This window comes from Neurospora tetraspora, assembly GCF_033439725.1.
Source record: "Neurospora tetraspora strain CBS 560.94 chromosome Unknown B0H65scaffold_9, whole genome shotgun sequence".
Classification (NCBI taxonomy): Eukaryota; Fungi; Ascomycota; class Sordariomycetes; order Sordariales; family Sordariaceae; genus Neurospora; species Neurospora tetraspora.
Genome location: NW_026944391.1, coordinates 1,334,911 through 1,352,026, shown reverse-complemented (window position 1 = coordinate 1,352,026; position 17,116 = coordinate 1,334,911). Strand labels below are relative to the sequence as shown.

The window sequence follows — 17,116 nt, the reverse complement described above, 5'->3', positions numbered from 1 at the left end:
GATCGTCGCTCCGAACTAACTGTTGCCGGAGTTTGTTCCCCGCGCGCTTCTGCAGTGGTTTCGGCGAGCCTCTCAAAGCAGTGATGGTTTTTTCTAGCTTGCTTCAGGAGGTGGAGAAGGTGGAGGTGATTGCGATAGCGAAGAAGAAGGCGCGGACCGTGCCTAGGGTGGTACCGGCTTGTCGACAAAACAAGCTTTTAAATCCTGTCGACATGAAGGTATCTGTAGAGCGCTTACTGATTGCGAACGCCGAACAGTCCGATACTGACAGGGACGGTTACATTTATCACCGGCATCTGTCCGAGTGAGGGTGCATACCTTACTATGCTTATCGTGAGACGATAGCCGCGTAGACCACCTGGCCGAATTGCGTGGTGGGAGCAAAGTTCGTTCGTGGACGAAGGGAGCATCACTACCGCTAATACTCATTATTAACGGATATGCTTTGTGGATCATACTAGGATTATGAGCCAATCCAGTTGAAAAGAAGCTGCATATGTAGCTAAGAGTAGACTGAAAACATCCGCATGTGTGGATGGTCAGAACAAGCCAGGGTGTGGGCGACGGGCAAGAAACGTGAACAATGGCATAGGTTGTGGGACTGTATACGGAAGAGAATGGGTATCGCGGCTTTGACATTTTGGACGGAGAGAAGAAAGAAGAAGCTTATCCGAGGAACGTGCACACGGGCAAGCGGTATGCTGTGAAATGTTAGCAAGGAGTACAGAACACAGGAAGCTAAACGTCCGGGACTTACTATCAAGAGTCCAATACCTCCTCTTAACACCCTCCCATCCGTCCTTGTCGGCCTCCGCCAGCTCCTTCATGTCCACAGGAATCTCCGTCCACTCCACGTCCAGACCGGCATCAGCCAGGTGCATCTCAGCGACCTTGGTGTAGACATCATAGCAAATCTGGCGATCAGCTCCCAGTCCGTTGAAGAAACCGAAGATGCCGTTGGAGTCAAGCAGACCGGGGATGTACTCGGCGAAGAACATGCGCAGCTGGCCGTAGTCCTCGCCGAAGGTGTCAAAGTAGATGGCATCGTAGACATGGCCCTCCTCCAACAGCTGCAGTCCAATCTGCTGCCACTTGCCCTCCCAGACTCTGTAGGCACCGGGAGCCGGACCGCTCTCTTCCCAGGTGGAATCGAACTTGGACTCGGGTGTGGAGATGTACTCGAGGACTTCGGGATGGGCCTCGATGATATGATGGACGGCCGGCTTGGTCTCGGCGAACATGCCATCGATGATACCCATGCCAAAGCCGATGTTAAGGATCCTCTTGCCGGGCTCCTTGTTAGGGAGCAGGGCGTCGACGCTGCGACGCATAATGTCGGTTTCCCAGGCCATCATGACACCGTTGCCGGCGTCGTCGACCAGCTTGCCGTCCGAGTAAGCAACAGTGGAGCGGAGATACTTGTCGCTGGTGACTTGCTCCTCGAGGTTAACTGCAGGCGGCTGGAAGACAGCGGGCTTCTCTTCCTCAGCAGTCGCCTCATCCTTTTGAGCACCCTCGGCCTCTTCCGCGGCGACAAGCTCGGGAGCCTCTTCGCCATCCTCAGCCTGTGCCTCCTCACCCTCCGCCATCTCCTCATCCTCATCATCACTGTCCAAAGCCTCATAGCCATCCATCAGACCAAACAACATCTCGGCCCTCACACCAGCATTGACGCAGAGCTCATACAGCTCAGGCCTGTTGAGACGGGCAGCAACACAGCCGGGAGTCTCGTTGTTGTTGTCGACATCGTTCCAGATGGCACCCCACATGAGCAGCTCCGAGACGGTAGCCTTGGCCTTTTCGAGGTCCTCGGGAGTGTCATCCTCAGAAGGAGCACCGCATGAGCGGATGGCAGCGTGCAGGGGAGATTCGCCCGTCTTGGGGTCCTGGCCTCTCGCGACTTCGGGTGTGTCGATCAGCTTCTTGACTGTCTCGAAATCGTGGGCCCAGGCGGCCGTGAGCATGCGCTGGATCTCGGGAGGGCAATCCTCCGAGATGCGGACTGATATCGAGTCGTTGTCGGACATGGTGGCTGGTGTTTGGGAGTGATGTTGACTGTTGATTGAGTGAGAGTGAGGCCATCAAGTGTCTCGATTGGGCAGTTTATTTTTTCAGTGGGGCATGCAGATTCAACGGCTCAGGGTTAGTGGTGGTCAAAAGCACGATGGACAGGGTTATGTGTAAGAGGTATTGTGCAAAAGCTGCTGTGGCCGGTATAGCTGTAAATAGGATCTGATGTTCGACAGTCACCTACATCTTTTACTCATCACCATCATAATTCCATCCCACATCTCTTGTTTACCATTTCTTTGTCTGGAGGTATTCGTTCTCTCTTCACATGACAAAGATAGCGCTCTACAGCGGGCCCATCCGTCGTTAACAGATTGTCGCCCGAGACAGGCCCTTCCCTGTTAGTGCACGGCCCACTGCAGTGACGATATCACCCCACTTTGAACGACACTCGGATCAAGTCCTTGAGCACCAGACACGGGCTCCACTTGATTGGCCAATGGCAGCAGCTGTCTGTGGAACGTGCCTTCATGGTGACCTCAGACCGCCCGGCCCTGTCACTAAGTCGCCCTGTACACGTAGCATGCACTAACAGCTCGACGCAGACAGCCTGCAGCATCAGTGCTAGTGTCGCGGCCAATTTCTGGTATCATCAGTTCCATCTTTTCGCATCAACTCCATGCCAATAACAAACCACGACCACGAACCACTCGACAACCCCATGTTCGCACTATTGTCGCTTCTCCCTGTAGTCACATTCTAGCCGGCCTATCGATACTACCGAGACGAAAAAAGCGACCAACCGATTACCGCACGCTCTCTCCTTCGCACCGGCGTTCGCTACATCGACCATTGACTACCCGGCCGAGTCACACGACCTTTCTTCTTTGCGCGACCCATATCTACTCCCGTAGGCCCGTCAGCTAGAATCAGGTACGAAGCTACCCGTAACGCTTTCTGATCTATCCATTGTCCCGCTCTTCGCGTCTTCCACGCCCATGCTAATCGTCCAGGATCTCAAGACAGGAAAACAGACGTGGCACTCGACCAAGTATCGATTCTCGAACAAACCCCGTCGGTTGCGCCCAGGGCTTATCGTCATGAAGTTCGGCGAACAGCTCCGCTCCAGCATCATCCGCGAATACCAATGGTACTACATCGACTATGACGGCCTCAAGGCCGACCTGAAGCGCCCCAGCGGCACCTCCAATGGCAACGGCAAGAGGGTCGAGTGGACAGAGGAGGATGAAAAACGCTTCGTCAGCAAGCTCGAGGCCGAGCTCGACAAGGTCCATACCAAGCAGCAGGTCAAGGCCATGGAGATCTCGAGGAGGATAGCTGTCACGGAGCGCGAAGTCAGAGATGTCATCAACCGTCTAAACGAACGGGGTCTGACTGAAGATGGCCCGACAGAGGAGGAGTTCATGCTGCTGGAGGAGGATCTAAGCGATATCATCGCCGATGTCCACGACCTTGCCAAGTTCGTCCAGGTGAACTATACCGGTTTCTACAAGATCATCAAGAAGCACGACAAGATGACGGGATGGCGGTTGAAGCCCGTATTCGACGCACGTCTCAAGGCGAAGCCATTCTACAAGGAGAACTACGATGCGTCGGTCGTGCAGCTGTCGAAGCTGTACGATTTGGTCAGGACAAGAGGCAACCCCGTCATAGGCGACAGTTCTGCTGGCGCAAGTCAAGGCAGCTTTATCCGACACACCACCAAATACTGGGTGCACCCCGACAACGTCACCGAACTCAAGTTGATCATCCTCAAGCATCTGCCCGTTCTTGTCTTCAATCCGAGCAAAGAGTTTGAGGAGGCTGACTCCGCCATCACATCCATCTATTACGACAACCCCGACACGTTCGAGCTATACGAGGGCCGATTGAAGAAAACCGAGGGTGCCGAGGCCATCCGTCTGCGCTGGTACGGTGGCATGCAAACCGAGACCATCTTCGTCGAACGGAAAACACACAGGGAAGATTGGACCGGCGAAAAGTCCGTCAAGGCCCGTTTCGCCCTGAAAGAAAAGTTCGTCAACGCCTACATGCGCGGCGAGCTTCTTCCCGCCGCTATCTTCGAAAAGGCCCGCAAGGAAGGCAAGAAGTCGGAAAAGGCCATCGCCGAGGAGGAGCGCCTCGCCTCCGAGATCCAGTACCGCGTCCTTAAGAGGGGCTACAAGCCTGTTGTCCGCTCCTTCTACCACCGCACGGCCTTCCAACTCCCCGCCGACGCGCGTGTGCGCATCTCCCTCGACACCGAGCTGACCATGATCCGCGAAGATAACCTGGATGGTGTCCAGCGGTCTGGTGACAACTGGCGGCGCATGGACATCGGCATCGATTACCCTTTCTCCCAGCTTCCTCCCAGTGACATCTGTCGCTTCCCGTACGCCGTCCTTGAAGTCAAGTTGCAGACACAGCTCGGCCAGGAACCGCCCGAGTGGGTCCGCCAGCTGATCTCTAGTCACTTGGTGGAAGCTGTCCCCAAGTTCTCCAAGTTCATCCACGGCACCGCCAGCCTCTTCCCCGATCGCATCCACCTCCTCCCATACTGGTTCCCTCAGATGGATGTCGACATCCGCAAGCCGCCCACGCACGACTTTGGCATCAAGCGCCTCGACCACTCCACCAGGACCAGCACCTCCGACGTCGACGAAGACGACGATTACGATTCCGACGATGAGAACGCAACCGGCACCGGCACCCAAGACAGCCAGAACGGCGAAACTAGCGCTCAAGGCTCTGCTAGAAACCGTAGGGCTCGTGGCGGTCTAACCGCTAATGATGTTGAGGATCAAACCGTTGAGCAGGCTTCCAACGAGAATACTTACCTGTACGACTCCGATGACGAGTCCGACGACGAGAGGCTTGAGATTGCTAGGCAGGTCGGTGGCTGGACGTATTACTCCACCCTTCTGCAAACGCGCGCGAACGCCGCGGCGAGGGTTACCTGGTCAGTTCTAAAGGCGCTGGTCCCTAGGCCCAGAGCGACGGAGGTGCCTAGAAACGCGAACCTGGAGAGTTTGTTGGGTGCGGGCGAGATTCATCAGAAGAGGATCAAGGCGCCCAAGGGAAAGAAGATTTATGTGCCGGTGAGGGTGGAGCCGAAGGTGTATTTCGCTGCGGAGAGGACGTTCTTGGGTTGGGTATGTCTTTCTCTTTCCTTTTCCCCCCTTACCTCAGCATCCCTTCCCCTTTCTCTCATAATTCCTTGCTAACTAACATGCAACAGCTCGAATACTCGATCTACATCGGCACCATAGCCGTAACCCTCCTCAACTTTGGCTCCAGCGGCAAGGGCGGTAGCAGAAGCTCCTTCATCGCTGCCGGTGTTTTCACCTTGTTGGCGTTCCTCTCGCTGTGCTATGCCGTGGTGATTTACCTCTACCGCAGCCGCGCCATCAGGACGAGAAAGGCGGCAAAGTATTACGATAAATGGGGACCGAGTGTTCTCTGCGCGTCGCTGCTTGTGGCGGTGGTGTTGAACTTTGCTTTCGAAGGGAGAGGAAGAGGGGTTTGGTGAGCTGGTGGGTAGTTTGAAGAAAAAAAAGAGGAAGGTTGGTTTGGGTGTTCTGGGGCAGTGGGGGTCGGTTGTGGTGGACTGCAAAAGAACTCAGGAGTTTGGATTGATGCATTGGGATGTGATATGAGATTGGAATGAGAATGAGAATGATGCATGAATTTGGAACTTAAAACTTTGGATTTCGAGTAGTATATATCAGTATGGATACTTGCACAGGTTGAGGTTGAGCATCGGTTAGCGGTTGCTTGGAGGTTTTGAAGTGATTTGTTGCATGTGAGAGAGAATGGCAATTGATACTTCATTTCATATTTGTTCCGCTCCCATCTTCCTTTCGCCAACGTTTTATTATCGCGGATTTTGCCAAAGAGGCCGAAGGAAGGAAACGGTAAAGAACCCTCACCAGGGGGTCCCTCGCCAGCGCATCACCGAACCCGCGAACCCGCCGCGAACCGGGCTCGCCGGGCTACCGGGGTGCCGGAGTAGTGGAATACAAGACGGCCCCACCGGCCCCACCGCGGACCGCACCGCCTGAAGCCCAGTCCAGCAACCGACACGCAAACCCACCTCAGACACTCGGCCACATCTTGCCCAACCAAACTGCTGTAAGCCTTTATGAAAGTGCTTTATAAAGAAAATTGGTTGAAGGCCGTTCCATCACGACAGTATCCCATATCCCTTGTACCTTGGGTGTAGATTGCGGGGTGTTAACGCCCTTCCAATAATTTCAGTCTCCAAGCTAACAATGTCTACCTCAAAGGTCGTGTCGTTGGATATTAAATTAGAGAAAACCTCCGCGCACTCCAAGCCCAACCTACACGCACTCCAAGACCCATATGACAGCTGTCATATAAATACGGTCGTTTTGTATGGTAAATCGGGGTCTTTTCAATGTTCCAAACATCGCTCCCGCCAGAGTAAAAGCGTGATACTTTTCGTGGTGTCGTGAATCTCCCATATCGAAGTGATTTGAACCCACCCAACCCGGCACGTACAGTCAGCCCAGTACAGTCTTGATCCCTAAAATCCTTCTCTTATTTATTTACTTGGTGATGTCTACTCTGAGTCGCTCAATAGAATGGGGTTCTTGCTGTTGCCCAGCACGTCGCCCTGGGGGGGAGGGCATAGATGGGATCGTTTGGTGGCACGCGCCTGCTTTCGCGGGAGAAGGATCACTCAAAACCGCCCCAAGTTCAAAAAGGGGTGCAAGACTGCCCAAAAATTTCACGAAATGTGGTCCAATGTTTCGTGCATTGAAATGGGGTATTTTCACGGGTAAAAGTGGACTTTCTGATGTCGGGCGTCATGGGTCGGGTGTCATGGAGTGCCAGAGGCCCTAACCCTTGGGATTTTATGGGTCTTAGAGTGCGTGTAGGCTAACCTTGGAGTGCGCTGAGGTTTTCTCTTAAATTATCTAGCATTTGGAGGGGTCGTGACAGTAAACCGAACTTGGATGTTGGGAAGGGCAATACTGCTCGTTTTGGACAGGGAAAGGGAGGGTGTTGCAAAAGTTTGATGTGCCGAGTAACGAGTTCGGGAAACGTCCCGCCGGAGTCAATTAAGGATTTTGTGAGCTAGTAAAGGGTTTTGGTTGTGGTCAAAAGAGTCAAGAAGGCGCGGGGATGTGTGCAGGAGGATGCCGAATGTGTGAACGTGATTGATTGGATTGTGATGTGTTCAGTTTGTTCCATCTTACGGTGACTCGGAGGAGTCTCGCACCGCTAGGGTGGTGCAGGGCTGACTAGAGGCACCTATACTTTGCTACGACACAATATTTAGCCCAGGTTTGAGGGCACGGGGCACGGGGCACGGGGCACGGGGTATATAACCTTCCCTTCCGGCACTCGCATCCAACAACCAAACTCGCTGGTAAAATGGCCCCGTGGTGAAACGGTAGCACACGTTAGAGAAGCAACGATCCCAAGCCCAGGTAAGGCAGGCGGCCAGCGGACCAACGCGTCCGAGGTTCGGCTCCCGGCAGTGGCATTTCAACATCTCCCAGCTCCCTTTTTTTTGTCCTTTTTGGCACCCCGTCCGGTCTGCTTTTGTCTTTTTTTTTTCTTCTTTCTCTCTTTCGCAAAGTGAGTGCGTGCGCTGGCTTGATAAACCCGGGTTTCAAAGCAAGACCTAACCCAGAGTGAATACCCTTGGGAGTGGGAGCACAACACAGGTGACATACCCCTCGACGAGCCAAACAGACAGGCCACCTCAAGCTTGTGTTTCTCGAGAATGGGGCAGAGATTGATGAGATAGCGAGATGTCGGGCTACATACAAAGGAATGAAGATCCAGCATCTCGTCTTCTACCCGGATATATCCTCCACGCCAAATACCCGCAGTCTGCTCTCCGAACATGGAAATCAGAAGCACCCAACTATTCCAACAGATAATCCACACATTAATACCACACATTTAAAAGAACACCATACAGGCCCCTCTATAGAGGTACTCATTCTCGAACGGACTGCCCTTCAAGATCTTAGCCATGTCCTCGTTTACCATGCTAAACGCAGCGTTGCGTTCCCAAATAGGCGGCATTTTGAGCAACGGATCGCTGTTCATCCTTGTCTGCATCGCCGAACCAGAGAAATTCTCCAGCAGCATGTCTTGAGAACGGGACTCTCGCTCCCGCTCTCTTTCCCGCTCCTGTCGCTCTCGTTTGGCTTGTTTCCTTCGCTGAGACGCAGACACAAGAGGAGGACGCAGCAGCGCTTCGGCCTCGATCCTTTCGATTACCTTGACGAGCGCCTCATGGTGTAAAGCGTCGAGAATCCCGTCTCTCCGCCAAAGCGGCCTATCCCTCTGGTAAAACACGGCGTGCTCCTTCCGCCACCATCCCGCTACGTCGTCCGCCAACTTGTGGGCTAGCACGGTGCATCGCTTCAGCCACTGCAGCTTGATCTCGCACCCGCGCTCGGAGAGGAAGTGCGACTGCCAGACGATGGCGCGCACAAGCGGCATCGTGAGCGCGTCGGTTGTGGTTATGGGCTCCGTCTCAGTTATGATAGCTTCTCCGTCTGCGGCGTCTGAGCGTAGGCGTCTAGACAGCCGATTCATGGCGGTCTTGCTGTCGGTGAAGATGGTGACGGAGGCGGAAAGGGGGTGGTGTCTCTTGTGCAAGCTGATGACGGTCTCCATGCCTTGCGAGATAGCGGCCAGCTCGGCGTGGAGACTGGATAGGACGCGATGGGAGCGCCAGGAGCGGATGTTGAAGTCTTTCGTGCTCAAGCTATCTTGGGGCACCTTGGTGCAGTATTGAGCTTCGTCGTCGTGGTTATGGTCGCACTCGGCGAGTCCTTTTCCATGATACGGGTTCCGAAAGACGACGCCGTACCCGCCACGACCGAATCGTCGATGTTCTGGCGCTCCTCTGTTGTCGTGGTTTTGTTTGTATGACCCATCCACGAACAGGTTGAACTGGGGCTTGCCATCTACCATCAACTCGGCTCTTTGCGCTTCTCTGGCAAGCCGAGTGGCTAGCCCGCGACTTTTCCTCGGGTAGGCGAATTCGCCTTTGAAGGCGCGGGTTTCGTTCTGCCAAAGAGGGATCCGTGTGTCGCCGCTGGGCTCGGGAGATCCATCTGCTCGCAGGCTGGCTGCCGTCGCGGTGAGGTTGGTGGGAGCGTGGGAGGGAGCGTGGCTGGCATCAAGGAGCGCCGCACGCTCCTGATCTTCGGGGTCGGAGAGCTCGTGGGAGGGAGGCAAGAAGGTATGGGGAGGGGTCGGGGGAGGGGGGTGAGAATGTGTCGGGGACTGCTCCGTATCTTTCGAGGTGTCCGGCGCAAGCTCAAAGGCATATTCCAAAGTTCCGAAACCCTCGACGTCAACTTTCAACCGCTTAGCAACGTGTTTATTGACATTGGCCGGAGGACTGGAACCTGGCAGCCGCTTTGGGAGTTTCTCTGTCATCTTGTATGCCGGGATGAACACAAAGGACAAAAGGTAAGACTGAGAAAATCGAGCTGAACGTTAGCGGACGAAAGGAAAGAGTAAAAGAAGGACCGATGGAAGCGTATGATCCAGGGAGATTTCCCAAGGAGCTCTCCCCAGCCTACCCGCTTCCTGGAGCAAGTGAGGGGAGGAATTAAGCTCACCTTGAAAGAACGACGGGATACTTTGGTGCGATGGAAGAGGAGTCCGGACGACAAGTGTTGTTGAGGTCAGCGTAGCAGAACGATAGCTCGGAGAGACGCAGACGAAAGAACAAAAATGTTGACGCGTGATTGTAAGCCAGACGCGCAAAAGAAACCAAGGCAGGACGAACACAGCGGTAAGAAAATTTCACGAGGGGTAGAGTGTTCCGTTGCCAGCGAAGGACTTGAGATGGGACGGACGGCTTGTTGCCTGGTGCGATCCCGAAACCCGAGAGCCGGAAGAATCAGACGAGCACCTGGCCGGTGATGGAGTACCTTTGGGAAGGAACCCGAGCAAGTTGACCGCCGGTACGTCAGATCAGATTTCACGAGAGTTGGGATAGATCAGCCGAGCGACTCAAATCCGTCACTAGGGATCAGATCGCAAGCAACAACAGATTTCATATGGCCTACAATTGGACATGGAAATCACGACTGGTTCAGTGTACTGATACAAGTGAGAACAGCATGAGGGAAAGATAAGATGAACAAAAGGAAGCATTCACAACCCGGCTGAGCAATGTAAGAATTAAGCAAAGTATAACAGATAATAGCTACACGAGGAAGAACAAGTTATCTAGAATAACAAGGGGAAGAGGCATGAAGATAGCATCGCTACCGGTCTAGAGTAGATCCTGATCAAAAGGTAGAATCAGACCATCAACCGCTCAACTTTCCAATCGTGCACACCTGCACAGTGCACACCTACTTAGGTTTATAAGGGTCCTTCCACCCACCAGTTTCCGTCACCCCCAGCTGAGAAACAAATGGTCCTGTGGTGTAGCGGTAGCACACGCACGATTAGGCGGAGCTTAAGCGTGGTAAGGCACGGCAGTAAGACTGAAAGGCAGGGTCCTGGTTCGACTCCGGGCTGTGGCCATTCTCAGCATCTTTTTTTTGTCTTTTTCTGCTTTGGCTTTGGTTTCATGCTCGTCTTTGCTCCTCGCGTCCTTAAACTGTATTTTTGTGTGCTTCTTTGCGTTCTCTTCCATCTCGCACGTATCAATCACATTATGACCGATCTTTCTGTTTATTTTCTGCACCCGTCCAGCAATATGACTGCCCCTCACAACCCGACAAGTTACGAATGTCGTGGACATTTCACGTATCAAGAGAATAGCCGGTCAATCAAGCCTCCCAGTCGATCATGAAGTTCATAGTATCTGGCGTTGTGAAGACATTGAGGAGTGACCGAGGTGGCCCGGAGTTCGGGTCTTGGTGCCTGGTGCTTGGTGCTTGGTGCTTGGTGCTTGGTACACGATGGAGTATCATGCAATCGGTGCTTCAGCAGATGTTTTGCTTCAAGTTATCGTAGTTGATCATCTTCTTTCTTCCTTCTTCAGGTTATTATACCGTTCTACATTATGGTCTTTATGCCTTTAACCATCCTTAGACCTTTCATGTCACAACATGCAAGTCCATAACCATATCTCACTATCCCAAGCCCAACCAAATCCGATAACTTTCAACTTCCAACTTACAACTGCTCAACCAAACCCAACAACGGTTTCGTCTTCGTTGTCGAATGATAATAATCGCTTGATTATTTGCAGCCGGGGAATCAGACAAGGGAATAAACTCATCAGGCTCACTTGGTGATGCCCTTTGACGGGGAGCAGAGGGAGTAGAGAGAGCAGTGTGTGCCTCTTTGACGCCTTCGATAGCTTTATCGAGAGTCGAAAAGGTGTTCTTGACGGCTTCCAATGCGTCATCGGGGAGTGTTCCTTTCTGGATCTCCGGATCAACAGGCCTTGGTACTGGATTCATGGTCAACCTTGGAACGCTTCTCCTGATGATCGCAAGGGTCGGTTGAGAAGCTCGGGCTAGGGGGTCTCTTTGTGGTTGTCATCTTGATCGTTTAGTGACGCTATGGACCGGATGTCTGAAACAAAAGGATATGCACACCGTTAGCATTCTGATCCGTGAAAGGCAACGAAACTTTGAGACAGAGCCAGACTTGTAACCTTTCTAGGGCACCCGCCTGCTAGAGTTAGGATTGTGAGCAAAGACGTCGACGTACCTTTGAGCAATGAACTGTTCGCTGACGCGACACCTCCAGCGCGTGTGAACTGCTTAACGCGCAGAAAAAGCGATCTGACAAGTGAAGAGGCAAAGGTTGGAGAATGAGCGAGCAACGATGGTAACTGACGCGCAAGTTGGGAGTAGATCACCGGAGAGATGAGGCGAGGCGCGACTGAGAAGAGAGAGGGAAACGAAGGAGGGCGGGGAACAAGATCGGAGGGAGCCTGAGAATTGCGAAAAGGAGGGGATGGCGGGGCAGACAACCCTCTCAGGCCACGTCATTGACGAAATTGAGAAGCAAATAAGGAAGGGGCGAGGCAAGAAATTTGCAGTGACGACAGCAGCACGGAGTAAACCAGCTCTTATTCTAGTTGGAAGGTACGGTCGAGAGCTCTCACCACCAATTCACCAAACATCACAATGCAGATTGACAGTCTTCAAGCACCTCCTCCATCATTCATGATCAACACGACGAGTGAGAATCACGAAACACACCACAAGCCCGATCAGATCTCGCGACGGTATATAAGAAAACAAATGTATCTCATGTATAATAGGTAGGTAGGTTCACGAAGGACTGGAAAGTGCTGTGGATAATAGATAGTAGATAGCCCAAAGCAAAAAGGGAGAAAAAAGACAAAAAAATATTTGCTGATAAACTCAAGTGCCACCTCTCGGGGTCGAACCTGAGGCCTGCCGTCCCGCCGTATATCCGGCCCTACCTTTGCTTAGGAGCAGACGTCAAAGGCTGTGCTACCACTACACCACGGAGCCACTGAATTTACCAGCTGTGGTTTTTGGATGACGGGTAAGGAAGGGAGCCTTATATAGGTGGTACGGTACGCTTCCCTCTGCTGGATGCCTGCCGGCCAAGCATTCAACGTCTGTCATCAACCAAGTATCGTCCCATCGGTGATTCAGTGGGTGTCGTGCTTGTCTTGGGTTGGGAGATCATGTTCTTGCTCCCTTTGCTTTATCTGCTTTCGCGCGTCATACTGTTATACATCATGGTCCTCTATACATCTAGCCATCATTTGGCCTTTCATGCCACGGCCTGCAAACCATAACCATATCCTACCGCCCCAAACCCAAACAAACACTACAACTTCCAACTTCAAACTTACAACTGCTCAACCAAACCCAACAACTGCTCCAACTTCTCCCCCTCCTCACCCCCTCCACCACTTAGCACATCCCCCAACAACCCCACCGCCCCCCTCACCCTCTTCGCCCTCACCTCTTCTTCCAACTCCCTCGACTTCTTCGCAGCAACCTCCAACACCTTCCTCGGTATTCTCGCCAGCCTCGCAACATTTAATCCATAAGACCTATGCGCCACGCCCGGCGCTAGATCATACAAGAAGGTAATCTCCTCATCCTCATCCGCCGCCCCATCGGCATCAACCTCCATCGCATCATCATCACCCGGTCCCTCCTCCTTAGAATTAGAAGAAGCCTTATTGCTCGCAAACCGCATATGCACACACTCCACCCCCTTTCTCTTCTCCCCTCCCTCCCCCTCACCTACGGTTAAACCATCAGCCACCCGCGCCAAATCCTGATAATGAGTAACAAAAAGCATCAAACACCCCACTTCCCTAACCACATACTCCAGCACGGCACCAGCGATCGCTCGTCCATCATGGGTACTCGTTCCGCGTCCCAGCTCGTCGAGCACCACCAGGCTTTTTGGTGTGGCCTGCCGAAGGATACTAGCCGTCTCAGAGACTTCGACCATGAATGTTGATTCGCCCTTGAACAAGTTGTCGCGGGCGCCCATCCTGGTAAAAATGGCGTCGGAGAGGGTCAGAGACATGGCGGTGGCGGGCACGAAAGAGCCGATTTGTGCGAGCAAGACTAGGAGCGCGACGGCGCGGGTGTAGGAGGATTTGCCGCCCATGTTGGGGCCGGTGATTAGTTGGGCTAGGGCTGGCCCTCCGGAGGAGGGACTGGGACTGGTAGTGGTAGGGGAAGAGGAGGACGGGGTGCCAAGAGACATGGTAAAAGGGATATACCCGTTTGGTAACAGGTGTTCGGCAATGGGATGTCTGCCCTCGGTGATGGATAGGAAAGAAGGATGGGAAGACGGTAAGAAGGTTGGTTTGGTGTACCCCGGCAATGCAGCGACTGTGCTTAGCGACAAAAGGCAGTCCAAAGTCGACAACGAAGAAACCGCATCGCGAAGCGGTTGGTACTCCCCTGCTATCTGGGCCAGCAGATCAGCAAAAGCTTGATCGCAGGCCGAAGCCAGACTCTCCTTGTGCTGATCCCTTTCCGCTATCAACCTCAACACCGTAGGAGTGTGAAACCTCGAGACCTTCTTGGTTCCGGAAATCTTGGCCCACGAGGCCGGGACGCGCTTGAGGTCCGTGTTGGCCACTTCGATGAGATACTCAATTCCTGCCACGGTCACGTAGCTGATCGGGGACTTCTTGCCCAGCTCCTTGGCCGCTTCGGAGCGGTGTTCGTCAAGGTCTTGCTCCACAGCTGCTATGCCCAGTTTATGTTCAGAGATGTCGTCGGTCTCGTGCTGCTCGAGGAAGAAGGCGTACTTGTCGTCTTTGCGGGCGGCTTCGGCGTTGATTTTGGAGAGGTGTGCGGTGACTAGAGGCCCGATGGAAGGCAGGGACATGATGGCAGAGGTGAGCAAAGGGGAGGAGAAGCCCGTGTCCGAAGGGGATTTGACGCGAGAGTATTCTAGGAAGATTTTTTGGAGGGTTTGGAGGGTCGAGAGGAGCTCGGGACGGGTGCATTTGCCGTAGTAGATGCGGATGAGACTGCGCTCGAGGTCGGCCTTGATGGACTTGAGCATGCCCACCAGCTTGTCGACCTTGGCGGTGGATTGGTTGTCCAGAAGCTCCTCGACTGCGGACACGCGCTCTTCGAGCCGTTGTTGGTCGAGAAGGGGACGGCCGATCCACTTGCGGAGGAGACGCTGGCCGAAGCGAGTATGAGTTTTGTCGAGGGCCCAAAGCAGAGAACCCTTCTCGGACTGGTCGGTGGCGTTACGGTACACTTCGAGGGACTCGAGAGTGGTGCCGTTGATGAGCATGTGTTGGCGCGTGCTGAACGATTGGAAGTATTTGGTCAAATCGAAGATGTGTTGCAGGCCGTACTCGGTCAGATGGGTGATCATGGCCGAGAGACAGATCATCACGGCTTCTGGGAGCTTTAGCACCTTGTCGAGTAGAGCTGCTGAGCGTTCATCACTGTCCTTGGCCTTGCCGGCGTAGAAATCCGTGACGTGCGAGTAGGCCTCAGCTGCCATGGTCTTACTCTTGGGGACCCTCTCCACACGGCTCTTGTCACCAAACACATTGGTGCTGCTGCCGGAGAGGTGTTGGATGAGTTTATCAGTGGCTTTGCTGAGATCGCCCACGATGAGAAACTCGCAGGGAGAAATATGGAGCAGTCGTGTCTCGATCTCCCGACGCATGAAGCCATCTTCAAACTCGTCGTAGATGATGTCGCCAGTAGCGGGTTGGACGGCAATGATGCCGACATTGACCTTTTCGTCGGTTCCCATGCCCTTTGCTGGGGTTTCCGTCAGACAAAGCAGGTAGCCACCAGAAGAAGCACCCGTAGTCTCGCCCGGCTGGTCCAACTCGCCCGTCTCATCGATGTAGGTGCCCTTGGTATAGACATTGGTGAGCTTCCGGACAAAGGGGGCATTGCGGTTATCGCCAGCCTTTTTCAAAGCAGCCGTCTCGATCTGCCGTACCACTCCGACCTTGTGGCCGGCGGCGACCAGACGCTTGGCATGTACAGGTAGACGATGAACCGGTATGCTTGCCGAAGCAAAGCGGTCGAGATGGGCTTCGGAAGGGTGTTCATCGTACCGAAATTTGCCCGGTATGCAGACGATGCTCAGTTCCCTGGCCGCTATGCGGGCGTCTTCGCCAAAGAAGCGGAACTTGTACCCAACCTCGACGATCAAAAGAGTATCCATATGTTTTCTCTTTATTTCCAGGAACTGTAACTCCATGGGAGTGAGCTTGCCCGTCTTTGCCCCCTTCTTTTTGGTGGTGGTCTTGGGTGCTGGTTCATCTTCGTCGTCTTCGCCCTCCTCGCCTTCGCCTTCAACAGCAGCAGACTCGGTGTCCCGTCGCCTGTAGTTGAACATGCTATCGGGATGGCCAAGTTTCTTGACGAACTTTCGGTGAAGTTCTTCTTTCTTTTTGCGTTCGGCAGCATCTTCTTCGTTCTCTTCTTCGTCTTGGGAAGGCCGGCTCGAGTTAAGAGCGTACCGTTCTGTTCGGGAGGAGGAGAGTTTCAGGGAGGCAACGGCGTCTTCGGTATCCTTTGTTGCTGATGGGCCATTCGACTTGCGCCGTTTGGCATCTCTGGGAGCATCATCTTCGCTGTCGTCGTTTTGGGGTTCTGGTCGTTTCCTCGAGGATGTCGACTTTGATGGTTTAGGCTCGGCTGGTGGTGCCTTCTTGGTGGCGTTCTGGCTGAGGTTGACCAAGGGACTGGTGTTTCGTGGGGTAAAGAAGCTCGAGATCGAGGCCTGTTTCTTGTCGGGGGGTCGTGTTGGGCCAGCCATTTTGTGGATTGGTGGTTGGATGTCACCCCAAGTCCATGTCTTGGTGGTGGCAGTCAATCAATATCAGACGCGGTCATCAACGACGCGCTGTCGTCGCAGTGGACGCGGCAGAGAGTGGGGCTCCATTACAGTGGCTGCAGCGTCTTCACATGATTTGGGCAGTGACATGTTGAACCCCAACCCTGAGACAACTGACAGAAAAGATGAAAGTTGTCCATCAACGACACGATTCACTTTCTTCTCTTCCAACATCTCCAGTCCACATTGCCAACGTCATCAAAGTAAACAATCCAAGACTCCATGATTCAGCACATGTTTCTCTGACCCCAGAATATCCACCCCAATTACACGAAACCGGGCCACATCCGAGACCATGTGACACGGCAAAACAAGCGGGTGGCCTGTGCGCCCTCCCTCTTCCTTTTGTTGTCTTTCGGCATCCTTCCCGAAATGCCGACTCTCTCCAATGGCTGTCCATCTCCCCCGATGTTCTTGTCAGATTCTAGGGTGGCATTCTAGCCAGATGTAGGCTAGATGCCAGAGTCCTAGCCACCTGATTTAACAGGTCTTAGCAAATATAGGTTACCCCCAGAACCCCCCATACCAGAACGCTCGAATCAGAACACACAAAATCAATCAGTTACTAATAAATCTAATAATTAATAATTTAATATACAACTTATTAATACAACGATTAACATGTTTAAATAGTAAATAATAACTAGATTACAATATCCCTCTCAAAGCCTACCGAAACGAAAGAAAACGTTATTTACTTTAAAAACGGCGACAATTAGTTGCGATAGGAACCTATACTCTAATCGAAATATATCCTTAATACCCTTAAAAATTAACTCTAAAAAAAGACTAAGAAACCTTC

At 53.2% G+C, this 17,116-nt stretch overlaps 4 protein-coding genes across 4 annotated transcripts; 1 reads left to right on the top strand and 3 right to left on the bottom strand.

Annotated features, from left to right (window-relative positions):
- Window positions 1–487: 487 nt before the first annotated feature.
- On the bottom strand, window positions 488–2,302 carry B0H65DRAFT_339920 (S-adenosyl-L-methionine-dependent methyltransferase). Its single transcript, XM_062823626.1, has 2 exons — window positions 758–2,302; window positions 488–701 (listed from the first exon to the last, which is right to left on the bottom strand). The coding sequence occupies exons 1-2, from the start codon at window positions 2,025–2,027 to the stop codon at window positions 667–669; spliced, it is 1,305 nt and encodes a 434-aa protein (XP_062677176.1). The 5' UTR covers window positions 2,028–2,302; the 3' UTR covers window positions 488–666.
- A 368-nt stretch (window positions 2,303–2,670) lies between these two features.
- Window positions 2,671–5,847, top strand: B0H65DRAFT_480644 (vacuolar transporter chaperone 4). Its single transcript, XM_062827592.1, has 2 exons — window positions 2,671–5,162; window positions 5,249–5,847. The coding sequence occupies exons 1-2, from the start codon at window positions 3,009–3,011 to the stop codon at window positions 5,537–5,539; spliced, it is 2,445 nt and encodes an 814-aa protein (XP_062677175.1). The 5' UTR covers window positions 2,671–3,008; the 3' UTR covers window positions 5,540–5,847.
- Window positions 5,848–7,983: 2,136 nt separating this feature from the next.
- B0H65DRAFT_583390 (uncharacterized protein) lies at window positions 7,984–12,108 on the bottom strand (the record flags this gene model as incomplete). Its single annotated transcript, XM_062830878.1, has 4 exons — window positions 11,818–12,108; window positions 11,443–11,500; window positions 11,174–11,396; window positions 7,984–9,299 (listed from the first exon to the last, which is right to left on the bottom strand). Coding segments are annotated over exons 1-4 (1,752 nt in total), but the record flags the coding sequence as incomplete, so codon positions are not given.
- Window positions 12,109–12,440: 332 nt separating this feature from the next.
- B0H65DRAFT_339875 (DNA mismatch repair protein msh-3) lies at window positions 12,441–16,337 on the bottom strand. The gene is made up of 3 exons (XM_062823624.1): window positions 15,412–16,337; window positions 12,950–15,321; window positions 12,441–12,846 (listed from the first exon to the last, which is right to left on the bottom strand). The coding sequence occupies exons 1-3, from the start codon at window positions 16,234–16,236 to the stop codon at window positions 12,765–12,767; spliced, it is 3,279 nt and encodes a 1,092-aa protein (XP_062677173.1). The 5' UTR covers window positions 16,237–16,337; the 3' UTR covers window positions 12,441–12,764.
- Between the last annotated feature and the right edge of the window lie 779 nt (window positions 16,338–17,116).